Source organism: Rattus rattus, chromosome 1 (assembly GCF_011064425.1).
Source record: "Rattus rattus isolate New Zealand chromosome 1, Rrattus_CSIRO_v1, whole genome shotgun sequence".
In the NCBI taxonomy this organism is placed as follows: domain Eukaryota; kingdom Metazoa; phylum Chordata; class Mammalia; order Rodentia; family Muridae; genus Rattus; species Rattus rattus.
The window spans coordinates 92,600,039-92,620,063 of record NC_046154.1 but is presented as its reverse complement, the minus strand read 5'-3'; the positions used below and the strand labels follow the sequence as shown (position 1 = coordinate 92,620,063).

The window sequence follows — 20,025 nt, the reverse complement described above, 5'->3', positions numbered from 1 at the left end:
ACGGGTCTCCGGCAGCCAGTAGGAGCAAGTATCTGGAAGGTATATGATCTGAGGGAAACACCGTGCTGGCAAATTTCACTGCAACTTGCCGAACTTGAACTTCAGGCTATTGAACACACACACACAAAGACATCCACCCACAAACACCCCAAAAAAAGAATTCAATTATCAGCATCTCCATCCAGCCATAAGTCAAGCTAATTGTATGCCACTCAAATTTAACATATCAATAAATATATGTCTAAACAAATAAAAATCATTTGTTCAAGAACTCTCTTTTGAGGGGATAGGAAATGCTGGATATTAACCCCAGATCTCACAATTATTATATACAAGCTCTACTACTTAGCCCTTTTGAAGACCTTGAATCATGCTGCTTAGAAGTATTTAACATTTTGTAATGAGCGCTTTTATGACTTACAAAAATCCTGCAAATAGACCAAAGGTCTACAAAGATCCTAGCTACAAAGAATCTCTACACACACATCTCCAGTGCAAACGTGGAGGCGGGTCATTGTGAGGTTTTTCATTACTAGCCTCATCTCCCCAGCTGTAGACTCTTAATCAAGAGAAAGTGAAATTCGGATGTTTTACAAGGAACAGAATCTGACCTTATTTACTATAATTTTGCAACAAAAAATATTTCTACCTTTCTCAGATTTGTTCTGGTTAACAATTGATTTCAAAGCTGAAACTCAATTATGCAAATATATTCACATAACTTAGATTAAAAATGTATGAAACTGGCCAGTTTAATTTACTGATGCTAAAGGCTTACTTCTATGTACCTTCCCTCAACATATTCCTCCAGCCACAAAGCTAAGTGAAGTATGTGGAAAAAAAAAATCAAGAAATATATGCCTTATTCTTCTGAAATTCATACTATCTACATTCCCTGGGCTACAAAAAGAAGAATGATGTTAAAGACTAGTTTAAATTAAACAATTTAACCTACAGTTTTGGTTACTTTAAAAGCAGTCTATGAAAAAAAGAAGCTTATTTTTGTCTTGGTTACACTGCTACTTAATTTTATTTAAGTGAGCAGAAGCATTATCTGCAAGCATTATAGCAAGCATCACTCCTACTCATAAGATTTTCTGGAAAATGTTTAAGTGTTCTAATGAGCGTCCAGATATGTCTAAGACTTTGCTATGATATAAGACCATGAAGCACACAAACAACACACCAAGAGCTCATCAGAACAATACATATACATATATACATATATATATATATACACACACACACACACAGAGCAAGCTTCTAAACACATATAATTTGCTCTTCATATTTCAGTAGACATCAGATGCTTTTCTGACCCTCTTAAGAATTCCATCGCATGCTTAAATCTATCATGGTAGTCTAATTTAAAAAAATATTCACGGGGCTAGACAGATGGCTCAGTGGTTAAGAGCACTGACTGCTCTTCCAGAGGTCCTGAGTTCAAATCCCAGCAACCACATGGTGGCTCGCAACCATCTCTAATGGGATCTGATGCCCTCTTCTGGTGTGTCTGAAGACAGCTACAGTGTACTTGTATAGAATAAATAAATCTTTAAAAAAAAAAATTCATGTTAATCTCATCCATATATTCTATTAATTACCTTTCTCAATTTCCTCTATCTCTTAAAATAAAAGAAAAAGAACTAATTAAGGCAAACATTCGATAATGTTTTATTATTTATTACAGGTTATATATACATATAACATATATATGTTACATATAACACACATATACATATAACCTATAATATATACCTGTTACGAATACACATAGCCTGTAATAATCTATATTTTATATACTACACATACTATAGACATTCCAAAATACCTACAAATATTCCCTTCAACCCAAAACCTCATTTCCATTATGAAGAATTAAAACCAATCATAAGTCATAAATACAACCAATATACCTCTTAATAATCAAAATTTTACAGAGAAAAACAATCAAATTTCCTTCTAAACACTATACAATATGGCAATAAGCTCAGTAGAAGTGTATTTGCATAGTATTTGTAATTGAGCAAGAACCTGGGTTGAATCCTCAGAATTATAAAACAATTTAAAAAGTAGTACTGTCAAATGCAGCAACACGAATGAACTAGAAAACAGGTTAACTAGGCAGAGAAAAACAAATGCCTCGCTATCTCACTCCATACCTCTAAGAGTCCTGTCAGTCTTCCTAAGACAACTTTCTAAGAAAGTCGCTCTCATGGAAACTGAGAATAGCCAGTTTACAGATAAAGAAGAGGACGGAGGGGGGGGTGGGGGATTTAGCTCAGTGGTAGAGTGCTGCCCTGGGTTTAATCCTCAGCCCGGGGGAAGGACAGGGAAAGATCAGGAAAGGTAGGTAACAAGGAAGTTAGATACAAAAAAGTAAGTTCTGGTGCCCCAGTATATAAAAGGATGACTAGAGATACTAAAGTATATTGCATATTTAAAAAGAAAACCAGAAAGAGGATTTTTCATTTATCCTGTTTGGAATAGTATGTAATTCTACACACTTACTGAAAATGATATGGACAATTTACACAAAAAAGTTAATCTAAAATACACACACACACACACACACACACACACACACACACACCTGGCCATTGTCATTCATATAGGTGGGCCTACCTTTATTAAATATGAAGCTACAAGTGCCTCCATTAAAGTTCTCTGTGCTCCTTCTAAGGTACTATAAGCTCCAACCATCATAGACAATGCTTCCTGAATAGCGAGTCGAGTCTCAGGTTCTTCCTGTAAAGGCAGTAAAAACGGTGGTTCTCTCCTGCTGACTTTCAGGAAAGTATCCATGAAGAAGTATATACTTAACAATGTTTCCCTACCTTACACAGGGCTTCAAAAAGCTGTTGTACAAGAGCTATATCCTTAGTGAATAAATGAGGCATTCGACTGTAAGAGAATGTATGAATATCATTATCATAAATTTCCATGGAATGAAAGGAGAGAAAAAGAAGCTATATATAGAAACATTCCTCAACTCACACTTTCACAACACTGAATGTCGGTGTCATTAGCTTACTTTCTCCAGGACCAAATATTTTTTAAAGTGATTATTTAACTTTTCAATTATATAATCCTCCACTAACATATATGTTTTCCAGATATTCCTTCTATAATATTCCATATACTCAGGTAATCTTCTTGATTTTAATGTGACGAGATAAAAAATTACAAGTTAAATGAAAATCTGTCATAGTAGGAGGTTTTCCTACTTTTTGCTGATAGACATAAAGACAAAGTCTGTGACAATCCCATGCTGTAAAATGACCTTGGGTGACTTTCTTCTGAATCCTATTTTCCCTTTATATCAAAGAAGAGCCATACACAGCCAGTGTGTGGAGGCACAGTAGCATATGGAGCCACTGGAAACATTTCATCTGTTTCCCCCCAGTGTGAGTGAAGAAAGATGACACCAGAAGGAACTGAAGTGAGGAGATCGTATGGAGCAGATGGAAATAGACACATCTTTGAAAACAGGACATTCATGTTCATAATACAAGTGCTATCAGAGGGCATTAAAAGATTTAGTGATAAGAAGCAACAAGAACACTTAAGGTTAACTGAATGTCTATTGTAATCCATTATGCAAGCATAATAGTAACCTATTTTGACGCAATTACGTTTAAAACTTAATTAGAAAACTAAATTTAAGATTATATTATATTTTTCAAACTTAAATGACTCATATCTTTTCTAAAAAGACATTAGTTTATTGCTATAAAATACATTTCCTGTTGGAATCATAGCAAATTATTCTCCATCCATTAATACCAGATAAATTTTTCTCATTTTCCAACAGATTATCTCTCACAGAAAAAAGCAAAAATGAAAGAAAAAACATTACTCACCTAGAGAGTTTTCCAACAGCTGAATACGCCATTGACAATAGTTTAGGGTCCTTGAAATTATAAAAAAGCAACAAAAAAAATGCAATAAACGGCAAGCCCTTTTGCCACAATCACATGTATTATTTTACTTCTCAGTCAGTGTCCTACATAAAAATACCATCCAAACCACAAAAAAATCCTAACCCAGAACACAAGAAAATACAAACAAAATCTTGCATCCAAATACACTGGTCACACATGAAAGACTTCTCTTATCTGGCACTATTTTCATCGTATTTTCAATACCATGTATTCTGCCAACACCAAATTAATTTCCAATACACTTGACTTATTGGGAAATTTATCCCTTATCTTCCCTCCCCCAACAAAACTGTAATACACATAAGTACAATTTTCTAAACACCTACAATAAAATAAATGGCTTCTTTTCATTTCTTATACCATAGCAAATTAATGAGATCTGAGTCATTTGAAAGTAAGTAGCGTCCACCTAAGATATAGACAGAGCTTTACAGCGTCGCAAAAACTGAGAATCAGCATTACTCAGAACACAGTAAAACTGCTATAAGATAAACACTGTCCATTTGACCTAGAATTCAGCGTCCAATGGCTGAACACCAACTTATTGACTTATTGACATCTCTTGGGAAAGTTTGTAAATGCTACTGGGAAGTAAGATTCGGTTCTGTGTTTTGTCTGGACTGGGTCAGGAATGTCCAACTTGCTAACATGATTGTCACCTAATCTGCAACTGAGTTACAAAAGGAGGGAAGAGGAAAGACGGACAGAGCGAGGGAGGGAGGTATAGAGGAAGGGAGGGAAGGAGGGATGGAGGGAACACACACACACATACACACACACACACACACACGTATGTTTTACGTCAGTTTATAATTTTGGGTTACCCTACATGCATACCTATCATAAACCACAAGGTTGAACCCACCCGAAACTTATTTTGCAATATGGTTTCTCTCTAAAAGTTTCAAAGCATTTTTATTTCTACCAGCCACTCTAAAGCACCTGATTATACCATAATCTATGCCATAAAACAATGTTAAAATGTATTAGACCCTGAAGGGAAAAAATGGCCAAGTGTCCCGGGATGGTACACGCCTTTAATCCCAGCACTGGGAAGCTGAGGCAGGCAGAACTCTTGAGTTCAAGGACAGCCAGATCTACAAGCAAGTTCCAGGACAGTCAGGGTTCAAAAAGCAACGCAAAAAAATTTACTTTAACTTCTAATGCTTTTAAAAAAAAAAAAAGGTACGCATTATCCAATGGAAGAAAAAAGCTTGATCCCAAATTGTATAAACAAATCAACAGTTCCATCTGTAATATCTAAATAACGTGTCCTGCCTATGCTAAACAACTTTGCTAACACATTTCATTTTCAGAATACTATAAACAAGAGTCCAAACAACTTGAGTAGCTCATCAAAGAACAGACCTAGGATGCAAATACAACTCTAGCTTTAGATACTGATCTCAAGTACTGCAAAGATGGACTCATGTTTAACTAAGCCTGAGAAATTCAATGTTACCTGGACTTAATTCTTTATCTATTTAGCATATTCAAGATATATAAGAGAGAATGGAAGAAACATAGCAAAGAAAATCACATATTGAAACTCTACACTCCAAGAAATCCTACCACTTATTTAAAGAACCAAAAGTGTACTGAATATATATATATTTTGATAAAATTATAAATTAGTAAAATATGAGCCCCTTAATAATTAACACTATTTAAGTCAACTGTAAATAGTTCTATATAGAAATAAAGCATAAAATTAATTTAACTTCAATTTTATATAGGACATACATGTATCATAAAATATATTCGCTTCCATTCATGGCTTAAAGTGATGATCCTTTAAGTGATCCTTAAAGATATTATCAGTTTTAACAACTATTTTTTTTTTAAACTTTATAATCTTGTTTCATTTCTTTTTGTTTAGATTTATTTATTTTATCTATATGTGTACACTGCCGCTGTCTTCAGACACACCAGAAGACAGCATCAGATCCCATTACAGATGGTTGTGAGCCACCATGTGGTTGCTGGAATTTGAACTCAGGACCTCTGGAAGAGCAGCCAGTGCTCTTAACCACTGAGCCATCTCTCCAGCCCCACAACTATTCTTTAAAAGGCAAAAAAATGGCAATAGTATATAAAATTGTCACTTCAAATAAAAATGTTAAGAAACAAAGGTCAATGCCAAACTAACTATATCAATGGATGGGCCTAGAAGATTTATTACATTAAATACTTTATGAAATGCTAAAATTTAAGACAAGTCACTTACCTCTTTATATTCATTTATTAGCTTAGTGAGACCATTCAAAAGCATAGGACCAAGTGGTTTAATCTTGATTTCTGGGCAACTTGAAAAAAAAAAAAATCAAGATATCCTTTCAGAAGATCATTTAAAATATTAGCAATAAAAGAAACTAAACTTTATTTAAGAACTGAATCTTTCTAGAGATTTGATACATAACTCAACAGTAAACGCTTGTACTGCTGGCTTCCACAGAACCCAAGTGTTATTCTCAGCACTGCCATTGGGCAATTTACAAACTATTCACAAGCTGCCACTCCAGCTCCAGGAGATTCAACAATTTCTTCTGGACTCTGCAGGAACCATCACATACATGCACATGCCCACACAGACATATCCAGTACAACTAATTTTAAAGTGATAAAAATAAATCTAAAAAAAAAAAGAAAGAAAGAAAGGAGGGGTTGGGGATTTAGCTCAGTGGTAGAGCTCTTGCCTAGCAAGTGCAAGGCCCTGAGTTCGATCCTCAGCTCTAGAGGGAGGTGGGGAGGAAGCCCTCTAATATAAACAAAAATTGCTTGTTAGGAAAGATGGAAGAAAAATATCTGAAACTTGATTACTCTAAAAAAAAGTGAATAGTTAATTAGTTTCTAAAATAAAATAAAACTTACGTTATGCAAATGTGATGTACAAACTGCAGGGACAATGTTCTTAACTTTGAGTTTGTATTTGTGCCAAAAAGTCCATCATATACCACCTATGTAAAATGAACAAAGTCAAAGACACCCATTAACAAATAACAATCTGGCATTTTCAAATGGCAGTCAAGATTCAACAAGATTCAAACCTCTGCACTACACCACACTCCTCAAAACTAGTATAGTTTCTATACTGAACAACACTAGCTGACCAATTTTAAAAGGTAAAATATTATTTATATATCCAAAAATGATAATATAAGTTAAGAATTTACCAAGTGTTTTTCAGTTTCAAAATACAAACTCAGCTGGGATTACTTGTAGAATGGACCTTCATTTACTACCACTAAAAGAAAATCAAGCCATGGCAGAGAGAGAAAAATCCCCTGTGCTAACAGACAGAAAAGCACATAATTGGAGTCAGTTTTTATTCTCTTATGTGGGTTCCAAGGATCAAACTCAGGTTTCTTGGGTGTGATAGCAAGCTCCTTTACCTGATAAACCATGTCACTGGTCCTATCTTTTACTTTGTTGTTTTTAACAAATTTTATGGTCCTGAGTTCATATCCCAGCAACCACATGGTGGTTCACAACCATCTGTAATGAGATCCAATGCCCTCTTCTGGTGTGTCTGAAGACAGCTACAGTGTACTCATATATAATAAATAAATCTTTAAGAAAAAAAAAGGAAAGCAGCATGGCTGGAATCGGGCAGAAGAGGAACTGACTTTTCCCTTTCCCAGGGTCAGCGTCATTCGGGTTATAGAGTCCGAGCAGCAACCAGCCTTTTGTCTGCCCCCCTTTCATTCAATTGACTGGAACGGTCAGGTGATGCTGGAGTTTTCTCTAGAACCACAGTGAAATCAAAGATGTAGAAGCATTTGACTGTGTTCCAGGAAGGAAACACACGTATGTCGTGTTTCAGAGAAGGGGATGGTAAAGACAGAGTTTGTGGATATATTCATGTCACCTGGATCCCTTGGACTTTATGATGTAGTCTTCTTTATATGGTTATATACAGAGCTTCTGTTCATGTATACTTTGTTGACTGTAGGAGGTAAATTTAAACTCCAATGAACACATTGGGGTCCATGTTAACATTGGAAGAAGACTGAATGGGAGGGCCTTTGGGACATGGGTAAAGGCCCTGGGTATACTTTTCAATCCTGTGTAATGTTTAATTTGTGAAAATGAATCAAAAGCAGCATTAAATTATAGCAACATTTGCACTTCGGGAATGAGTGTGCAACGGTATGATCCCACTCTGCAAACGCCACTTTTAAGGCTGTTAGGTAGGATTGGCATGTTTTCTTTGACCAGGTTGTCTCATATTTAAATTTTTACACCCATCATCACTACAAATAAAATTCAGAGGTAAGAAAGAAAAAAAAAAAAGATAAGTACCTCACTATCACATCACAAAAGCAGCTCTTCCTTCCCAAGAATCAAGGCTTGGGAGACTATGAAGAAGAGGAGGTGGAAAGATTATAAAGCAGAGATGATAAAGACATAGCGATATTGATGTACTGATAAACTGACAGAAACTGTAGCAGCACTCACAAGATCCACACAGGTACAAGCCAGACAGGGTCTCAGCACAGAGATGGGGAAATGGACATCAAGTCCCACCCCTAACCAAGAAGCTATTTGCTTCTGGTACCTACTGGCAGAAGGAAGATCAGTGTATCAGTGTTTGGCAGTGGAGCGGCACTGGATACATCAACCACATTCCCAATACCAGGCCAACACCAAACAAACTCATGGAGGGTTTTTTTTTCTTTCTTATTAGTGTTTTGCCTGTTTGCTTTGATTTTTGTTTGGAGGTTACTATAGTGTGTATGGAGGAATGTTCTTTGATTTGCTGTTATTTTGTTGAGAGCTGAGATAAAGAACCAACATTGGATTGGGTAGGTGGGGAGACTCTAGAATGACTTGAAGGAGGGGAAAAATGTGATTGAAATACACTGAATAAAAAAAAATTTTTTAAGAGTCATGGCGGGCTGGTGAAGAAGACTACTGGTCTGGTGGGATTGGCCACATGCAGCCTTCTGAAGCAGCAGCCTACAGAAAATACACAGAACAGATCACCAGTGAGAAGCTGGATATGGTCAAATTGGAACCAGATGTTAAAAAATTAGAAAACTTGCTTCAGGGTGGTGAAGTAGAAGAGGTGATTCTTCAGGCTGAAAAAGAACTAAGTCTGGCAAGAAAAATGTTGCAATGGAAGCCAGGGGAGCCACTGGTGGAGGACCCCCTGCTGACCAGTGGAAGTGACCAATATAATCCCAGTGTCTGATGATGGATGTGAATTTAATGTGCAATTAAATGTTCTGTGATTCTTAAAAAAAATTAAAAACCATAAAACAACAACAACAAAAAAACAAATTTTATTAACACCTACCTCATACCAATATTCCAAAGACTAAAATAATGGGTGAAGCTTAGAGAACAGAAGCTGGTAATCTCATTTTGTTCTTAGTAAGTGGTGAACAGTTAGGAATTTTCCCCTTCTGGTCCCACATCTTGTATGTGAACAAAAGCTCCTCAAATACAGTTTTCATGGTTAGGTCTCTCTCATGCTGCTGCTTTTACCCATATCCAGCACAGATTCCCTCTCCTGTAATAAACACGTCCACATGTCCTGCTATTCACTAAAGCATGCCACTGTACCTACAATGTTCCAGGGCACACCTCTTTTCCCACTGAACACACTCTTTCTTGTATTGGTGGGCACTGGCTTCTACCACAGTACCTCACCAGTCTATGGCTTGGTGTTTATGTGTCCATTTCATCCTTCTCGGTGATAAAGGCCTCAGTCTCCCACATCTAGAATGGATTCCTTAACATTGCAATGATTGCAGATCTGTCTTGTTTCCATAAGCAGGAAAAATCGCCATGGACCAACTTAGATACCAGTCTCCAAGCACCATTTCCTAGGTAGTGTTCTGATCATTCTGATTCAGAAGATGGTACGTAATATACATGAGCATCTCCCAGAAGTTTTGGATCAAATATTCATGTATCTCATAGGGTTTAAATAACATTTCTAGTAATTTTGTGTTTTGAAAATAAGTCCAGTTTTGAGTGTTTTCAAAACTTATTGCCCAGCTTCCGTAAGATTCTATTTTTCCTTGTATTCGCATTTCTAATGACAGGATCACCATTCTACTTAACAGTTGATTCTGCCTCTCTTCCCCCGTCAGTCACATAGTCCTTCAAGCTGCTATGCAGATGAGCCTCTTCTTCCCTGGTACACCTTTGACAGCATATGATATTCCACCTCTGTTACAAACAGGGAAAACACCTAACAGTTGTATATCATATGTGAATCATAAATCTTTTTCTTCTATAAAACATCAGCATTCCAATTAATCCTTTTATCATCTTGCCAAATTATAAAATGAATGATTTTTAAAACACCAGGTCCAAAAATAGTCTAATACTGGATTATATTTTTGTCATTTCATTTTTTATTGTTTTATATTTCTTTATTGGTGGTGGGGGCATTTCATGGCATGCGTGTGGAAGATCAGAGGGCAATGTGAAAGAGTCAGATCTCTCCATCCACAATGTGGGTTCCAGAGATTGAGCTCAGGACTGTCAGGCTTGGCAGCAAACACCTTTAAACAGTTAACACCTTAATGTGAAGAACTTCTATAATAAATCCAATAAAATTATGACTATCTTATCTGCTACCAAAACTTAAAAAATCTCTCTTGCAGAAGCAGCATAATAGCAACTGTAGAAGCAGATGCTCACTGCTAACTGGCAAACCCAAAGTCGTTGTTAAGCACTGACAGTAGCTGAGGAACAGCATAAACATGGTTAGGTGTAAGAACAATCTAACAGGCATTTCATACATAATATAGAATATATATGTGAGCGTAGGGGTTCCCAGTATCACACTCCAGGTCACAACTGAAGTTCTGCAGCAACCAGTTTGGGCTCAGTGCATAGATGAGACATGACACAACTGGGCACAGCTTGGTGAGGGAGGAAGGGCCTTCTCCTGCCCTCACTGTCAACCCTGCAGTCACCATGGAGGATCTCCAACAGTCCAAACCCAAGCCCAAGACAAAATGCTGCCCTGCCATAAAAAGGAGTCTACAAGCTACACACATGAACTCGCTGTGGTTATGACAGCATGCACACACCCTGTGCTAGCCAAAATGAGACCAAATCCCAGCAGAGAGGGGAGTAGGGCACACAATTCTACTAGGAATTGTGCTAGGAAATTCTTAAGTCTAAGCAAGGAAGCAAGCAGCTCCCATCTGAAAAACAAAATTGAAAGGGAGAGTTGGAGTGGGGGAGAAAAGGGCAAAGGGGGGGGAGAGGGGAGGGAGGGAGGGAGGGGGAGGGAGGGGAGAGAGAGAGAAAACAGTAAAAAGCACACTACAAAGAAACATGGCATCATATCTACTAGGGAGGCTATCATTTCCCTGTGAATTCCCTTTGAAAACTAAATGTTACTAAGATATGGAGAAAGGGTGAATCATATACAGCCAACAACAAACACGGTATGGCAACTCTTCAAAACCTGAAAATTACCATATAATCGAACAACTTAGAAGTAGAATCTATTCATAAAAGAACTGAGAACAACGTTCCAAAGAGATCCCTGAACATTCGTGTTCATGGCAGCATTATATAAAAACTGAAATGTAAAGTATGCCAGGATGCTACAGCAGATAGACCTCAATGACATTGTACTCAAACAAGCTAGTCACAAGCAAATACTATTAAATTTCACATATGAGACATTCATAGAGAACTGAAATTCAGAGACAAAAGTCAGAATAATGATTGGCAGGGGGTAAAGAACAATGATAATGTTCTATAAACAGTTTCAGTTTTACAGGATGAAAATAATTGTAGCAATGGATTTTTCTAAAGCCAGTGTAACTGTATTAAATGACTAAGACAGCAAATGTCAAGTGCATTATATCATAATTTTAAACATGAACTAATATAAATACATTAGATTACCAAAAATTTGCCTTGAGGGTTGAGGCAGATGTAACTTGGTTAAAAATAAGACCTTTTGAAGGATCTAGTACCCTTTACCCACCCAATACCCGCCCATCCACACCGTCAATAATTTCCCACTACAAAGATAGTTTGTAGAAGACAGACTCAATGGGGCTAGGAGACAAGGGGAAAGACTTCTGCAGTCATTACATCAAGAAGCACAGTGAGGGCTGGAGAGATGGCTCAGAGGTTAAGAGCATGGACTGCTCTTCCAGAGGTCCTGAGTTCAATTCCCAGCAACCACATGGTGGCTCACGACCATCTGTAATGGGATCTGATGCCCTCTTCTGGTATATCTGAAGACACCTACAGTGTACTTGTATATGATAAATAAATAAATCTTAAAAAAAAAAAAAAAAAAAAAAAAAAAAAAGAAAACAGTGAGCTAGTATCATCTACAAGCACAGAAGGTGAGGATGTTGAGAAGGCAAAGTCAGAACTGCCCACTGCCTCTTATTTACAGAACTATGATAATATTTTTGAAGATACACACACTAGTTTGTTTGGTTCTTTTATTTGCTTTGTTCTACTCTGTTGTTGCTTGTTTTGGTTTGGTTTTTGGTTTTGTTTGCTTTATACAGCCCTAGCTGTCCTGGAAGTCACTCTTTAGACCAGGCTGGCCTCAAACTCACAGAAATCTGCCTGCCTCTGCCTCCCAAGTGCTGGGATTAAAGGTGTGCACCACCATCCTCCAGCCTAGTTTTGTTTCCTATGAGACTAGAAAACTGGTCTGGATGAAGTTACCATCATATATTTTTATATAATAATTTACACAGCTAAAATTAAGAAATAAAATTATTAGTCATGAGATATATATATATCAGCCTACTTCCTGAATATTCACTGATTCCATTTCGGGGGTAAGTAAAGCTATTTGTTGAAACCACTTTTTCCCTCCAGACAATAGAGATTACCTGAATGTTAGCTGGGAACGTTTCAGCAGCTTGTCTAGAACGCAGGAGATGAGGAACGATCTTTAACTTCACTCTGGTACTGACTGGGTCTCTTTTTAGCTCTGGCTTTAGAACTGCTCCCTGAGAAAAACATGTTTGTTATAACAGCTTTTTAAAATTATTTTTGTCTTTTTACTCTTTAAAGGTACTTAAGAGTCCTAGGTCCTGGAGAGAAAGCCTAGGAGTTTAAAAGCACCTGTTACTCTTGCAGAGGAACTAACTTGATTCCCAGGGCCCAAATGGTGGGTTACAAACAGTCATAACTACTGTTTCAGGGAATTCAGTACCTTCCTCTAGCCTCTATGGGAAACAGACACCCATATGGTACACACAATACAGACAGGCAAAAATACTCACAAACATAAAACAAATGTTTTTTTTTTCTGAAATTGCTTTAATTACTGAAGATTCCAAAAGCTCTCACTTACCAGTATCACCAACCAGCAATTGTTACATTAGATATTAAAACCGAGAAATCTGAGACATCAATAAATTAATGTCTTAATAAGCAATAGTTTTCTTTTAAAAGGCAAACTTTTAAAAAACTGCACTGAAGAAGAGAATCATTTTATTTTTGGAAGCATCTAGAACAGAGCTGGGTTTTTTTCATACTCTGTTTTCAAACTGCTGTGGTAGCTGTTTTGCTTGATGGGCTAAATCCCAGCTTGCATGGACACATGGTGAGAAAATAGAGATGATTTTTGTCCTTTTTAAAAGTAATTGTAGATCTTTGATTCTAAACCAAAGCTTAATAAATAATAGTTTCTGAAAGCCTAATTATAATTTAGAGTTTAAGCCAAATTGGTGAGCTCCTGCAGATGCTGTTAAATAAAGTCCCCCTGTCTGTCTTACAGTGTGGATGGAGTCCTTAGGTTGCATGCTTCTGTAATTATCACCAATTATCTGGAAAATAACTGTCTTACTTAGTTAAACAAACAGCAACATAAAATATCCCAATACATATTTTTTAAATATTTCTTGCAACATCAATCTCTTCAGGAAGTATATTGCTAAGTTATTAAATCAATGAGTTCAAATTTCCTACAATTCTAATATTTCCTTATAAGTTCAATTTTTACCATTCCAATAAGGAGAGGTTAAAAAAAAGTCACTTCAGTTTTCATTAATATGTTCTTTTTTCTTTTGAGAGAAAAGGTCTGTCAAAATACCAGTCATAATACATATAGCTTATGTACCTATTCAAGTAAAATAATTTCTAATGCTTCATGAAGATATTCTTAAGAAAAAGCACAATTGGGTTGGGGATTTAGCTAAGTGGTAGAGCGCTTGCCTAGCAAACACAAGGCCCTGGGTTCAGTCCCCAACTCTGAAAAATAGAAAAAGAAAAAGAAAAAAAAAAAAAGAAAAAAAAGCACAATTACTCTGCCCCCTCTCCCTCCTTCTGGGGACTCTCCTTCTGACTCTCCCCCCCCCATCCCTTTGTGTCCTGCTCTCCCTCTCCCTTCCTCTCCTTCCATAAGCACAAGGCACAGCTTTGCTTTGGTCTGTGGCACCACCATCACTTCTATGATATCAGTGCAAATATCAACTTTAAAAAACAACTGACAATCTCTAAAAATGTGTGACTCCGAAGAGGTCAATAGACTGTACTCTATCCAATTCTTTCATTTTCTACACAAAGAATATGAGACAGAGAGGAGTTGAATGATTAGCCAAATCTCTCTTCCTAACACATTTGTGTATAGGCACGCAAAGCTACAATCCAAGGGTCTCAATTCATTCTTCTTTCTGCTAAACTAATTTAATCTAGCTAGAATTATTAGCTCCTACTTATGATCTTAAAAGAAAGCAACCAAATACACAAATCACACTGTGTGTTTGGACTGGCACAGTGAGAAGACCTTATTAAGCAATGATCTTACTTGGAGGCTGCAGAAACAATCTTTTGTTCTAGATTCAAAGCCAGGAAGTAGTAAAATATAGTTCATAAATCACATATGGCCCATCATTTATTTCAAGAACTGAGACTTCTAAAAATTGCTTTTATATTTTTAAGTGGAAAAAAATAAAAGAAATAATATTTGTAGCCCATGAAATTATATGACATTCAAGTATCAGTCATATCATTTCTACCGAAATATAACCATATCCGTTCATTTATATACTGCCTATTGCTTCTTTCATGTTATAGAAATTGAGTAGTTACAGGCTCAGAGACTGTGGAAAGTTTGCAGATCCCTCATCTAGATTATTTATGCATCTTCACTGAAAACACCAAATCTATGAAACTCGCCTTTCAGGAGTTTAATTCATACAGACAAACAGGGCTTAAAACTAGTAATTCAAAAACCATGGATTCAGCTTACAAACTAGGGGAAAAATACAGCTCATATCAACAAAATGCTTTTATGCTAATTTGAGACTAAATCAAAACAGCTTACCTCTTTTGTTTTCAGTGGTATATCCCCAAGGTATACCTTGTACATCTTATTAATGATGGCAGGATTATTCCAGTCAATTAAGCTATGAAAGATTTCAATAGAAATAGTTAAAATTATTTTTGTTCCCATTTCAATGATTAAAAAAATAATCCTAATAGTTATCATCAAAGAAAAATGTCAGAAACACACAAATTGAATTGACAACTGATACTGTGGAAGAGAAGAAATAAAAGTGACTACTGCCAAACTTAGCTTTAAAAACTACAGATCCAGGGTTGGGGATTTAGCTCAGTGGTAGAGCACTTGCCTAGCAAGCGCAAGGCCCTGGGTTCGGTCCCCAGCTCCGGGAAAAAAAAAAAAAAAGAAAGAAAACTACAGATCCAGTTCTTCCTTCTTGACTCAACTGATGACTGCAGCAATGGCCCTTCTCGGCATCACAGGTGGGGAGAAAACTGGACAAAGTTCCCACACAGGTGGTCAGAGTCAACAACACCATGGAGTGACTCTGAAAAGCAGACATGTACTGCCCTTGTTCCAAAAGCCCCTAGGTCAGTGGTTGATGCTTCTTTTTAACCATTTAGAATTTTAAAATGATAAACAAAATGGTTTTATGCCTCAAATCTCACACCCTAGGAACTTGGAACCTATTGTCTTTCTCCAATTTTGTTATTTGGTTCCTGGCACCATCCAATCCTTCAACTAGCCTAATAGCCTCAATATCTAAATCTGAGAAGTGACAAAGCCATCTGTCACAGAGAGGCATCCCTATCTGAGCTCTATAAAGAGAAGGGGAGTAGTGACCATCACCACCAGTGGGCCTCATTCATTCATTTACAAGCCTCATAATAGCAACATCTTTCACTTCGTTTGACTGCTGAAGGCCTCCTATGCTGTCTTCTCTCTGACTCTCAGCATTTGTTCTGCTTTAGCTTATGCTGTATTTGTGTGAAAAGTGTTAGGCTGCTCCACTGCTTGTCTGCTCCACCTCCTTCATCACCCACTGAGGAGAAATTTCACTGTTCCTCTTATTTTGCTTTACCATTCTTTTTTTAAGGTTTACTTTTCTGACTATGTTTTTTGCAGTTAATCTTTTATTTGCTTGTTTTTCAGAAGGAGTCTCTCTGTGGGACTCTGGCTATCCTAGACTCACTTTCTAGACCAGACTGGCCATGAACTTCCAAAGAACTGCCTGCCTCTGCCTCTGCCTCTTGGGTGCTGGGATTAAAGGCCTGTGCTACCACCACCTGGTGCTACGTCTTTTCACTGTGACAACCACTGACTGTGGTGATACCTTTTTCCAGGTTCTAACAGCATGACAGTACAGCAAGGAGTAGAAAAAGAACAGCACAAACAAAGCCTGGAAAGATACTCTGAGGGTTTTTTTTTCTTCATAAAATGTGTTCTCCCCCACAGAATTTTACAATCTTAATGTACTTTTATGGTATATACATTTTTTATCCTAAAAGTAAAATTAATATATTTTTATACATTTAGGCTTCCAACAACAAAATCTACAATATGGTATAAAGATGAAGCCAAAATGATGCCAGTTCAAACTTAAAATTTTGAAGGAAGAATTTTTTTAACACTCCAAAATTTGTTCCCTCAAATGGATACCAGAAATACTCTAAATTATAAGCACTAAGAAAAAAATTGAGACCTGAAAGAATGTTAGGGAAAATAATGTACTTCAATTCTCTTCATCTAGTCTAGCAGGTTAGGCTTGGCTCTCAAATTCAATCAATAAAAGCCATGAGCAAAATTAAGATTTGCCCCTCTCCTTAACTGTGGGTCAAGACTTCCATGTAGGTATCACATTACTAAATATGGGGTCATTACAAATTTTGAGTAGTAAAATTTCTAAAAATGGAAAAACCAGAAGTTTACTGAAAATCAAATGTAATGAATCCAGTGTCCTGGCAGTGCTAACCTGCAGCCTTAGTCTGAATCCTACATCGAGACTCTGCACTGAACTTGGTATCAGTCCACACTACACATGCATGACTGAAACCTATTAAAGACCAGCACGTTATACATTTCACTCCATCTCTTATAGAAACTGGGTTAAACACAGAAAATAAAACTTGTATATTTTCCTACTTTCATTCCTCAGTATGCAAATATCAAATGAGTCTATCTTTGAATTGTATCATGTTAGAATACTTGATTAAAACTTGCTGAGTTGCTGACTTTAGTTTAACTTTAAAAAAAAAATCATTGCAAGGGATTTGGCATAGGACTAGGACAGAATCTCCAATAATTTCTAGATGCTTTACCATTCCTTCTGCAATTCTGTACTGAGTAGGTAAAGCAAGAGTTCTTAGCGGTAACCATTATAAAACCAAAATAGCAACCAACCCCAAAGCATGTTAGCGATATTCTGTCTTAAATACCAATATCCAGCCAAGAGTTAATTCTGTGTGTAAAACTGAACAAGCCTATCTACCTTATTAATAAAAAAAACTGATTTCCTTATAAATAAAAGGAAAAATTGTATGTATAGCAAAAATTTTTACATGAGTTTATGATTTATCACCAGCAAATGTTTGCTCTCTAAATCTATTTCATACAATATATATCCAAAGTTACATAAAAAATTCTCAAACAAAAAGGATCACAAACAAAAGAATCACTTAAAAAAGTTTACGGAGCCCTGCACCTCATGTGCTCTTTAGTGGAAGTTATTCCCAGCCACTACCCAAACACTGCAATAGAACAAACTAAGATTCATTAAGTTAATTTCCTTATTTTATTATACTTCCTTGTACTGTCTTCTTAGAGGAAGCAAAGTAAAATACATACAGCATTTATAAAGTTTTATGGCATTTTCACTATTTCTCTGTCTTGTAAAATGAAACATAAATGGATTTACCAACATATACCAACAGCTATATTTAACATAGGTACAAGATACTCATTTCCTGTTGATTTTTATTCATACAGAATATTTCTCTAAGTCTATCTCTTTTTGTATCTTTTTTCAATGTAAATGTAAGTTTTACTCAGCAATTCTTTCAATAAACCTGGTTTTTACTATAACAACTATAACACATATACATTCATTATTAAAAGTGATCTTAACTGGTTTGAGACAGAAGAAAAATCAGAAGTTGATTATTTCTTGGGTCTATCATTGTCAACATTAACTTTCGCTTTATCTACCTATCAGTGAGTGTTACTTCCTAGGATGACATCCCTAACCTATCTCGGCTCTGAAATGCATTTGCGCTTTGTCCTAGTGTCCTAAGCTGAATACATCACTTCATAAAGCCCTGCAAAAGGTTAAGAGCGCTGGCCCTTTGATTTCAAAAGCTTAACAAGGAAGTAATTACCTCTGCTTGCTTTTCAACTCCAGGTCTGCCGCGGTTGCCACACTATGGCGTGTGTCACTAGAAGCAATCACCAGGTGGAGAACAGCTTCAAGTTCAGGCACCTGTTCAGCTTCTATAAATTTCACTATACCCAATTTGCACTGTAGATAGGTGAAGGGAAGGAGAAAGGAAGGTCAGGAAAACAAAGAGCACTCACTAAAACTACTGTTTAACATATCAACATGGTCGCAGCCACGGATTAACAGACAGTAGAGCTCCTCCTTAGGTTTATAATCTGCCAGACACTACACTAAATATCATAACCATCACAATTTCATTTAACCCTCACAACCTATGAGGTAGATATTGTTACAGACACTTTTAGATGAAGGAACTGAGGCAAGTCTTAAGATATTAACCACACAACAAATGATGAAAATAGGCTTCAAAGACAAGTCTACGGCAACAAAAATGAAAAGAGTCTCCGAACTAGGGCACACAACCTTCCTAGACTGAGGAGGACTTAACATCTCTGTCTGCATCCTGAGAAAGCTGACTCATTACAGACAGTGTTTGATGGATGCTTGTGAGAAAAAAAGTTGAACAACTCACATTTCAGTTTTACTCTACTGCTAACATCCTTGTCCTCTATTTTAAGACTAAAAATAAAGACTATGATTTCAAACCCACGCTAGTTAATCCAATGCGACTCAATCCAAAGAGTAGTATTTAATCTAACTTGCTCAATGAAGCACAATAGATCCTAAGAATTTCCTGAAATGTGAAAAAACTATGAACTTCACTACCAATAATTCTGGGACAAATACACCTGAAAAGTAAAACTTTATCCTCACTTTAAAAACCAGTTACATAATAATTCTCAGATGTATGAATTAGGAATAATAAAATATTCAATTATTAAATGAGAAATTTTTAAAAATTAAATGAAAAAGAATGCCAATAAAAAAATGTAGCTGATGACAAAAAAGGTCTACTCAGGAGAACTTAATTATAAGATATACAGTTTCACTAACATAAACTGCAAAGGGGATGGTTATAAAAGTCAAATACACAATATGTAATGAAAATAAATATACTAAAAACTAAAAATGACAAGAGTCTCGTCAATAAAAGACAAGTTAAAACATAATTTACATAATTAAATTTTATACAATCAGTAAAAAGGACAAATTTTTCTTTAATCTTCAAAGACTATGTAGTAAAAAGACTAAACTATTATGTAGCAAATAAAAATGTATTATATAAAATGGTTCACACACACAGAAAGAAACTATTATGTGGCAAATATAAATGTATTATATAAAACTGTTTTCACACAGAGAGAAAGACAGAGACAGACAGACAGACAAGAGGCAGAACTAGAGGCGGATTGTTACATCATTTCCTTGTAGGGCTGTGGATTGAACTCAGGACCCTACACCCGCCTGCTAGGCACTCTATCACTGAGCATTCTTTTGGGAGGTTTTGC

At 36.4% G+C, this 20,025-nt stretch overlaps 1 protein-coding gene and 1 pseudogene across 1 annotated transcript in view; one reads left to right on the top strand and one right to left on the bottom strand.

Moving 5' to 3' along the window:
- Positions 1 to 20,025, bottom strand: part of Ecpas (Ecm29 proteasome adaptor and scaffold) — a 107,923-nt gene that overhangs the window by 49,445 nt on the left and 38,453 nt on the right. Inside the window, exons 7-15 of the mRNA XM_032903622.1 lie at positions 18,558 to 18,697; positions 15,226 to 15,307; positions 12,785 to 12,904; positions 6,816 to 6,901; positions 6,172 to 6,250; positions 3,864 to 3,913; positions 2,838 to 2,904; positions 2,626 to 2,748; positions 3 to 106 (exon numbers count right to left, since the gene is read on the bottom strand). Of these exons, the coding sequence (XP_032759513.1) occupies positions 3 to 106; positions 2,626 to 2,748; positions 2,838 to 2,904; positions 3,864 to 3,913; positions 6,172 to 6,250; positions 6,816 to 6,901; positions 12,785 to 12,904; positions 15,226 to 15,307; positions 18,558 to 18,697 (851 nt within the window). The remainder of the gene's footprint in view (positions 1 to 2; positions 107 to 2,625; positions 2,749 to 2,837; positions 2,905 to 3,863; positions 3,914 to 6,171; positions 6,251 to 6,815; positions 6,902 to 12,784; positions 12,905 to 15,225; positions 15,308 to 18,557; positions 18,698 to 20,025) is intronic.
- On the top strand, positions 8,080 to 9,125 carry LOC116885475 (annotated as a pseudogene).